We start from the raw sequence: 9,719 nt of genomic DNA, 5'->3' as shown, positions 1-9,719 counted from the left end.
AAAAAAGAAAAAGGAATACAAAGTATAGAAATTATCTACCAGTGTCTGTTAATGTCATTACTAAATGTTTCATTTTTGTCATTTCGGAGATATGGGTAAAGTTCCTCTTTAAGACTATGCTCAGACCTCACTTGCTGCATGCCGATTTTACAATAGTGAGCCGCGAAGTATTAAAGCCAGAGTCAACCAGATAACTAGCATTTCCAGAGGATTGACAATGGTATCTGAATCCCTCTCAGTACATAAAACCTTTAAAAGCACACCTAAAAAAAACACTTGTTATTGCCCTGTATTCATTAAATATTATTCTAATTAAAAACACTACATAATTAAAACATCCCACAACAGGTGACACAAATAAAACACAATTGGTAAGACATAGCCCTAAATTCAATACCGCAGAGTCCCAATACTTCACACAGTAAAAAAAAAAAAAAACTGGAGTTCTCCGTTTTGGTGAAATGTTGCTTTCCCATAACAATATTTACTGCTGTCTGTATGGCCAAGGCAGATCTGAGTTCTTCAGTCGAGCTGCTACCATTGCTGGTTAAAGGTCTTCATATATTCCTATGGAGTAGCCACTAGGGGGAGCAAAGAAATGTAGCATCATACACCCTCTAGAGCAGTGGTTCTCAACCTGTGTGACCTCAGGACCCACATTTGTCATTAAGTCACAACCCACGTCGCACTGCAATAGAATGCACGGCATTAATGTACCACACTTTCCGGTGCAGGGGCATACGAACTGTCAAATGGTCAAATGAATGACCATGCAACACACCTCCTACACCAGTATGCACGGTAGGTGCGATTGCGTGGTACAGTATGTTAATCACATGGTACTATGTGATTGATGCACTGTACTAGTCTGAACGGAATGGAGCTCTCTCAAGACCATAGCCCCATCCCACCCCACCTCAAGCTGACACTCAGCGCCAGGCACCATATTTTGAATGGCTGCTTGGCACGAGACCGCATGGTCTTGCGCTAGGGGGAGGCAGAGGAGCCTCTCACCTAGAAAAGTGGAAGGCTTGCGGCGACCCGCTGAAAACGGGGTCAAGACCCACCAGTTGAGAACCAAGGCTCTAGAGGACCCACCATAGGAATATACATGGAGAACTGGGGCAAGGTCCAATAGTAGCTCAGGTGAAAAGCCAAACCCAGCTTGTCTGTTTTGTGCTGGCAGTAGGTGAAGATCACCCTTCTAAAGGTCTCAGACAGCAGTAAAGTCTAAGTACAGCATCTAGCCATACCGTACTTCAACCAAACAGAGAAACATATATGTATTCCAGACTGGGATGCTGCTTAAAAACAAAGAATCCTAAAAATAATATGGAGTCAGTGAACATCGGTGGCAATGGTTAATATTACCAGAGGTCAGAACACTGGTGTCCAAATAGTCCTGGGTGAACACTGCTTGTAGCTAAGCTGAATCCTTCATGCCACACGGTAAGCCTTCATTAGAGAATATTCTCGCCGACTGGCGCGAGAGGCCCAGAGGAAGAGAGCTCCGGCCATAACCTGTAGAGGGGAGGAGACGCAGGCCAAGCAGAAGGACCAGCCATAGTCCCCTCGGACACCTGGCGGTGGGGGCAGGCTCTTCTGCAAAATATACACCCCGCTGGCAAAACACAAGACTGCGCCCAGTGTGCACACACCTAAAAAGAAGCAGAGGTGACAAATTAGTATTCATTAAACAATACTGACCTGAGTGCCCCAAAATAATAGAAAACAGCAGAACATCCTTAAACCAAGTAAGGAAAACTACTCAATTCAAAAAGGAATATCCTTGTATAAGCCTACTCACCAATGGTTTTATATAAAATGCACCTTTAGGGCAGGTGTAATGCTGTAGAGGACCAGGATGACCTGGATTCATTTTGAAGGATTTAGTGTATATTTAAGGGTGATGTTTAAGGCTTGCTTAAATCTTTAAAAGGTGTCACACTGTTTGTATGAGAGTATGACGACACTAAGGGGGTCCATTTCTAAACAATTTGCAGAATACTCTTTTTATATTTTCTTTATAGGCTGAATGCATGTTTAAATGTCCCACGCCTCCTGCCCGCAGAGTGATCACCTGCACACTATACAAAGAAAAAAATGGTCACCTGCCTACCCATTACACCACAATTTACAGCATATTGCCTTCTAAAACAAAATGACAGATGAACTTTAACATAGTTTAGAGATTTCGGAAAAATATTCATGACTTGCCTGCGAGGAGGTGTAAGGCTCCCGTCCCCAGAGCTGGGTAAAGGCTGCGGCACACACATCCAGCCAAACCAATAACAGCACCAAAAAATATGAGTCCCAGAGAAACCAGGGGCAGCAAGAACTGGCACCGCCAAAGATCTGAAATAAAGGCAAGCGTTTAGATTAGCTTACACACAAGGCAACGCAATAGGAGTCGCTCACCAAATGACCATGTTTCCACATAGCTAAGAAAGACCATAAAATGTATGTCATGACAAGAATAAAGGAGTTACCAATGCCGATCCTCTGATAAAGATATCAGTTGTCTGCCTGTACGCCGTCTGTGGCTTCTATACATTCTCATTGACAAGATTTTGAAAATAAAAAGTAATAATCAATATATCAATTCTAGAGACCCTGTACTATACTTGAAGACATCTGTGATTTCCCCCCTTGTGGCCAGCAACCTCCTGCCTGTACCATGCTGCTGAATAAGCATAAGCAGCCCCTGTCCAGTCTGCAAAGAGCTCCCTCTAGTGGCATCTTCTACAGCAATCTTATTTTCTGAACAAGCTGCAGAGGTGGGGCAAGGTAAAGGATCAGCACTTAAGGCATTGTGTGTTAAAGCAGAACTCGGGGCAAAACTGTTACATAGTTACATAGTATTTGAGGTTCTTAACCCTTGGAGTGAGGCTCTGCAAGGGTTAAGTGTTTGTTTGCGTCTAGGTGCTAAAATAAAAAAGTTATACTCGACCAATCCGTGGAGCCAGCTGGCTCTTAGACCAATCCCTGGAGCCCCTCTCCCCCTACGTTGCAGCGGTCTAAGGTTCGTGAGCCATCACATCCTATACACACAATGAGGGGAATTTATCAAAACTGGAGCAGTTGCCCAGAGCAACCAATCAGCTTCTCTCTTTAGTTTGTTCAGTTTGAAAATGAAAGGGAGAAGCTGATTGGTTGCTGTGCACAGCTGCTCTAGTTTTGATAAATTCCCCTCAATGTATAGGATGTTAGGACACGGAGGGACGCGTGCACTGCAGCAAAGAGGGAGACAGGATGGAGCGATGTAACAGCCGGCCGGCTCCACGTATAACTTTTTTTATTTAGCACCTATATAAGAAGGAGCACTTTGCCACGCGGGGTAGCCCCACCGCAAAGGATAAGAACAGATTTACCCAGAATTCTGCTTTAATGACATGAAGCTCATTCTGACCTTTTACTTTCAAACTGCTCAGAGTAGCTTGGAATCTGTACAAAGGACTTCACCAAACAGCTAAAAAGTACAAATATCTTTTTTTTTATTATTTAAAATGTAGATATGCTGTGTGCCTGTGAACACATAACAAACACAGTGGGGTTTTCTCAAATTTGACTGCAAAAGTGGTACTACACCTTAAAAAGGAGAACTATGGGGTCAGGGCTTTTCCCCATAGTTCTCCTAAGGGTAATGGGAGGACATAAACTAGCGTCCCTCCCGTCACCCTAAGCTCCGTATACTGAGACGCCGCAGCCGGGATGGATCCCGACATTACTGTCTGGATCCACCCAGCTGCGTGAGTGACAGCTGGCTCTGCCTATCCAGAAGCAGAGCCAGCTGTACCCGCCCCCTCCCCCGTCCTTTCCACCAGTCAGCGCTGGGGGATCGGGGAGGGGGGGAATCCCTGCAGGGAGCCGTGACAGTCACGGCTCTCTGCAGGGACAGGATTGAGAAGTGAGCAAGCAACGCTATGTGTGCGCTCACTTCCCAATCTATTGAGCCGACCTGTGACAGTTTAATTGTCACAGGTCGGCTAGAACTGTGAGGCCGAGTGATTTTCACTCGCCTCATAGTTCTCCTTTAGAAAATAAATGAGAGATGATGATTGGTTGCCATGGACAGCTGCTCTAGATTTTGTCTGCTCCAGTTTTGATGAATTCCCTTCACTATATTTTTGTTTTTTTAATTTAGATATGCTTAAAGTTTAATATGGCAGTTTTAGCTTTCAACAGTACACATCGCTGATCAAAGAGTCCATTGTGTCCGATTTTGGTATACATACAACACAAAAGTTCGTTATTCCTACTCACACGTCCGGATGAGATCAGCCTCAGAGTTGTGGTTCCCGGGTTGGGTGTATTTCTCCAAGAACTGGTCAGAGAAGGACAGCGATACACACCGTAAAACAGGCAGAGACTCTGTTGTATAAGGAACAGAAGACAACACAGTCAGAAGGAAGGAAATAGTGGTAAAGTGCACCTGTCATTTATAAATATATACAGGTGAAACACGAATAATTAGAATATTGTGCAAAAGTAATTGCAGTAAGTACTGCAAAAGGGGCCCAAACCAAGTACTGAGTACATATGCATGCTTGTACTTTTCAGAGGTCCGATATTGTTCTATGTACAATCCTTGTTTTATTGATTGCATGTAATAATCTACTTTTTTGAGGTTGTGGATTTGGGGTTCTTGGGGTTTTCATAAACTGTAAGCCATAATCATCACAATTATGACAAATCACGGCTTGAATTATCTTGCTTTGCATGTAATGAGTCTATCTCATATATTAGTTTCACCTTTTAAGTTGCATTAGTGAAATAAATGAACTTTGCACGATATTCTAATTATTCGAGTTTCACCTGTATAAAGGCAAGGTACACATTTTATGTTATTGTTCCACAAGTGAAGGCTTTAATATGTGGATGTGAAATCATAAAAAAATATTCCTTTTCCTCACTGGCCAATGTGTGGGAGGGGGGCAAGTCCCATCATTAACAGAATGAACCCCTGACCTTCGCCCAGTCAGAAGCGGGGAAGGCTTGGGGTTGATCATTACGTCATCCTCATTCCTCTAGGCAAGGAATCAGGAAGTAGCAGGATGGACCAAATTAAAAAGGTATCATATAAGTCTGTCCTTAAATTACCAGGACAGAGTTAGGAGGTTGGGTGGTGGGACCATTGGGAGTGACCGGCACAGCTGGTTTTAGACTAGATGATCCCTTCTAATTTGTCTCTAAAGCTGAAAAGAGAACTACAGCCAAACCTTTTTTTGCCTCTACTTCTCTTTTGAGTCGCAGGAGTACTTTCACTAATGTACGCCTGTGACCCAAAGTCAGCATACAACGGGCTACTGCCTGCTATTTGATAATAGAACAGAACAGTGCTGCAGTTGGGACAATATTTTTAGGATCCATCCTGCTGCCTGATTGACAGCTGCCTCTGCTTCTCTAGAGCCAGCTGTGCCCACCCCTTACCCTGTCTGTTCCTCCAATGAGCGCGGGAGGAATAAGGTGCCCATACACTGTGCGATTATCACACGATAATTGCGGGAAATCCCGCGATCGTACGATAATCGCAAAGTGTATGGAAGGCGTGCAACCGTTTTTACTGTACGGTTGCACGTCTTTTGTGTAAGGAGCATGCTAGAAAACCAGCCGAGAATCGTACGATTTTCAGCGAGTTTTTAGCATGATCGTAAGATCAATGCCGCACGGGCCGGTGTGCGCACACTGCCCGTTCAGCATTGCGGTCATCGGAAGCCCGCCCCTCAGGGGGCGGGCTTGCGATGATCGCACGTACGATCTGCCTGTCCAAGATGGGCAGATCGTACGTTTTTAAAATTACTTTACAACCATCGCAAGACCAAGGTCTTGCGATGGTTGTAAAGTGTATGGCCACCTATAGAGAGAGGGGAGGGAGAAATCCCTGCGGGGAGCGGTGACTGACAGTCACCATTCCCCAGGGGAAGACCCTGAGCTGAGTGATCAGCACTCGCAGATCGCTCAGCTCTCGGTCTATAGAGCCAGTGTGTGACACGAAGTTGACTAAGGATTAGGAACAGTACATTTTACTCTCCCAATACTTCTGCTTTAAAGAATACTGTATGTCAAAGCAAAACAACAAAAACATGCAACAAGTCTCTGCAATAAAAGCACATTCCCCATGTGTTTTCCATTTAAAGAGTCTGCAAATACAGAATAATAATATCTGTTAATGTTCCAGAAATGCACTCAGCTCCCAAGTCCTGTTGTGGGATGACAACACACAACATTTTTGAGAGCCGAGTGGTGTCAACCCTGCCTAGAATCTTTTGCTCAACTACTCCACCTCTCCTGCTCGCAGATCTCTACAACTTAAAGGCTTATCATTCTGTAGTCTAAGATAAGAACTAGGAGGGCTCTATGAGATAACACAGGAAGTGTGCAGAGAACACAGGACAGCTCTGGCAAGGTTTATTTTGCACTTATCAAACTAATATAAAAAATGGATTACAGTGTTTTTTTTTTTTTTAAATAGACCAAAAGGGAGCAAATAAGAGAAGTTCATTGTACACTGTAATCTCCCCGGAACATGAGCACAATACAACCCTCCCAAAACCAAACCTCTTAATGCCACCACCGTCATACCTACACTATATTGTCAAAAGTATTGGGACCAAATCATTGGATTCAGGTGTTCCAATCATCTCATGGCCACAGGTGTATAAAATCAAGCACCTAGGCATGCAGACGCTTCTACAAACATTTTTGAAAGAATGGGTCGCTCTCAGGAGCTCAGTGAATTCAAGCGTGGTACCGTGATAGGTTGCCACCTGTGCAATAAGTCCATCCATGACATTTCCTTGCTACTAAATATTCCATACTCAACTGTTAGTGGCATTATAACAAAGTGGAAGCAACTGGGAACAACAGCAACTCAGCCACAAAGTGATATGCCACGGGAAATGACAGAGCGGGGTCAGCGCATGCTGAAGTGCGCAGAAGTCGCCAACTGTCTGCAGAGTCAATAGCTAGAGACCTCCAAACTGCATGTGGCCTTCAGATTGGCACAACAACAAAGCGTAGAGAGCTTCATGGAATGGGCTTCCATGGCCGAGCAGCTACATCCAAGCCTTGCATCACCAAGTGCAATGCAAAGTGTCGGATGCAGTGGTGTAAAGCACGCTCGCCACTGGACTCTAGAGAAGTGGAGATGTGTTCTCTGGAGTGACGAATCACACTTCTCTGTCTGGCAATCCGATGGACGTGTCTGGGTTTGGGAGTTGCCAGTAGAACGGTACTTGCCTGACTGCAATGTGCCAAGTGTAAAGTTTGGTGGAGTGGGGATTGTGGTGTGTTGTTTTTCAGGGGTTGGGATTGGCCCTAGTTCCAGTGAAGAGAACTCTTAAGGCATCAGCATATCGAGACATTTTGGACAATTTCATGCTCCCAACTTTGTAGGAACAGTTTGGGGATGGCCGCTTCCTGTTCCAACATGGCTGCACACCAGCACACAAAGCAAGGTCCATAAAGACATGGATGAGTGAGTTTGGGGTGGAGGAACTTGACTGGCCTGCACAGAGTCCTGACCTCAACCTGATAGACACCTTTGGGATGAATTAGAGAGGAGACTGCGAGCCAGGCCTTCTCGTCCAACATCAGTATCTGACCTCACAAATGCACTTCTGGAAGAATGGTCAAACATTCCCAGAGACACACTCCTAAACTTTTTGGACGCCTTCCCAGAAGAGTTGAAGCTGTTTTAGCGGCAAAGGGTGGGCCAACGCAATATTGAACCCTACAGACTAAAGCTGGCCATACACCTTACAACCATCGCACGACTTTCATTGTGCGATGGTTGTAAGCTCATTCAAATTTCGTATGATCAGCCCATCTTGGACAGGCAGATCGTACTTGCGAACATCGCTGAGGGGAGGGCTTGCCGATGATTGCAATGCTGAGGAGGCAGTGTGCGCTTGCGCACACTGGCCCGTGCAGCTTTCGTCTTCCGAGCACGCTACCAGCGTGCTAGGAAGAAGAAAAGTCGTGCGACCGTACCGTAGATGAGGTTGCACGCTGCCCATACACCTGCCGATTATCGTACGATCGCAGGATCACCCATACAATAATCGGCAGGTGTATGGGCACCTTAAGACTGGGATGTCATTAAAGTTCATGTGTGTATAAAGGCGGCATTCCCAATACTTTTGGCAATATAGTGTATGCATAGAGGGCTCTATAAAGGAGCAATCCAAAATAAACTAAAACCTTGGTAACATAAAAACAAATAAAAACCAAAACACTCCCTATTTTTCTTTCAGCCATCTGTCATGGCGCCATGCATGCTTCAACAATGGCAGCCACACTTTAAATGAAACTTAAGGGCACAAGTTACGTGCCTAATTGCCTCATGTTATCAAACTTAAAGGAGAACTATGAGGTGAGTGCTTTTCACTCACCTCATAGTTCTAGCCAACCTAGAGACTGTCACATGTCGGCTCAGTAGATCGGGAGGTGAGCGAACACATACCGGGTTCGCTCGCCTCTCGATCCTGTCACGGCTCTCTACCGTGACAGGGGCTGGATTCCCCTCTCCCAGCTCCGATCTGGACAGCGCTGACTGGCGGAACGGACGGGGAGGGGGAGGGTACAGCTGGCTCTGCCTCTAGACAAGCAGAGACAGCTGTCACTCACGCAGCTGGGCGGATCTCGACATCGATGTCGGGATCCGCTCCGGCTGCGGCGTCTCAGTATACCGCGAGCTGTAGCTCGCAATATACTGAGCTTAGGGTAACGGGAGGACGCTAGTTTGCGTCCTCCCGTTACCCTAAGTAGAACTATGGGGAAAAGCCCTGACCCCATAGTTCTCCTTTAATAAGATATAATGAGGACATAAGTGAGATCTGCAATTGCTGACTCTGGGACTGTCATTCCTGATTCTCATCTACATCTAGTAGGGGGGGGGGAGGGTCTCTAAAACTGGAAACGAAAAGCTCCGTCTTGAAATGTGTAAACTGCAACAAAAAGAAAATTGATGGAAAAACATTCTAAATCACTGTGCGTGTTAGTAACTAGGCCGCCACTGACCGCCACGGGAACTGTTCTAATTAGTTCAGTGCTAGAAAAATCTCTACTGGAGGGCTGCCATGGTCTGAACAACTTTGAGAGTCCTTTATTACCATTCAAGATAACATTTCTGGTTCTAGGCGCATCACCCCCACAGAAGACCCCGTAACGCAAAAAAAAAATTACCCTCTTGGTAATAGTCCTGTTGCAGGACCATAATGCACTGCTGCCACAATCCCAGACTGCCGTTACAGTGATAGAGGGCGTCCGTGTAAGCCTTCTCGTTTGCCTTCTCTTGCTCGCCGAGGAATTCGCTGGCGGCCGTCTCGCTGACATTGGCAAGGACTGGAGATGTGACGTAGTGGTACCAGTAGACTGTGCCCACTGCCGCTGACAGGTAGATGACAGACATGAGGGACAAGACGCTGCCAATCACCAGCGCAGTGGCAAATCTGTTATCCATGGTGTTCGGTTAGATAGCGTCTCTTTTCTCAGCCTACGGAGGGAGCATCTGACAAAGGAAAAGCAGACGGGAGGTTACAATGTGCAATTAGACAACAACGGCATGTATGGGGTTAAAGTGAACGGGTAAAAGCTTTCTGTGTCTCTAATCCTAAATCTAATTTTTCAGTACGTCTGGAATCAGTGGCCTCACAAGAGGGGTGCGGCCTGCACCCCGGTGACACCAAAATGACTGGCAGTCATTTTGGTGTCACCCC

General features: G+C 45.7%; 1 protein-coding gene across 3 annotated transcripts; it reads right to left on the bottom strand.

Moving 5' to 3' along the window:
- Window positions 1-1,402: 1,402 nt before the first annotated feature.
- On the bottom strand, window positions 1,403-9,506 carry CLDND1 (claudin domain containing 1). 3 transcript variants are annotated; one of them, XM_018573200.1, is made up of 4 exons: window positions 9,163-9,506; window positions 4,264-4,371; window positions 2,218-2,355; window positions 1,403-1,658 (listed from the first exon to the last, which is right to left on the bottom strand). In XM_018573200.1, the coding sequence occupies exons 1-4, from the start codon at window positions 9,461-9,463 to the stop codon at window positions 1,438-1,440; spliced, it is 768 nt and encodes a 255-aa protein (XP_018428702.1). In that variant the 5' UTR covers window positions 9,464-9,506; the 3' UTR covers window positions 1,403-1,437. The 3 variants fall into 3 exon arrangements, with proteins under 3 accessions (XP_018428702.1, XP_018428703.1, XP_018428704.1); XM_018573201.1 differs by having other exon boundaries at window positions 9,187-9,506; XM_018573202.1 differs by having other exon boundaries at window positions 4,264-4,391; window positions 9,192-9,506.
- Window positions 9,507-9,719: the final 213 nt, after the last annotated feature.

Source organism: Nanorana parkeri, unplaced genomic scaffold, assembly GCF_000935625.1.
Source record: "Nanorana parkeri isolate BGI_ZX_2015 unplaced genomic scaffold, ASM93562v1 scaffold2270, whole genome shotgun sequence".
In the NCBI taxonomy this organism is placed as follows: Eukaryota; Metazoa; Chordata; class Amphibia; order Anura; family Dicroglossidae; genus Nanorana; species Nanorana parkeri.
This window is presented reverse-complemented; position numbering and strand designations above follow the sequence as displayed.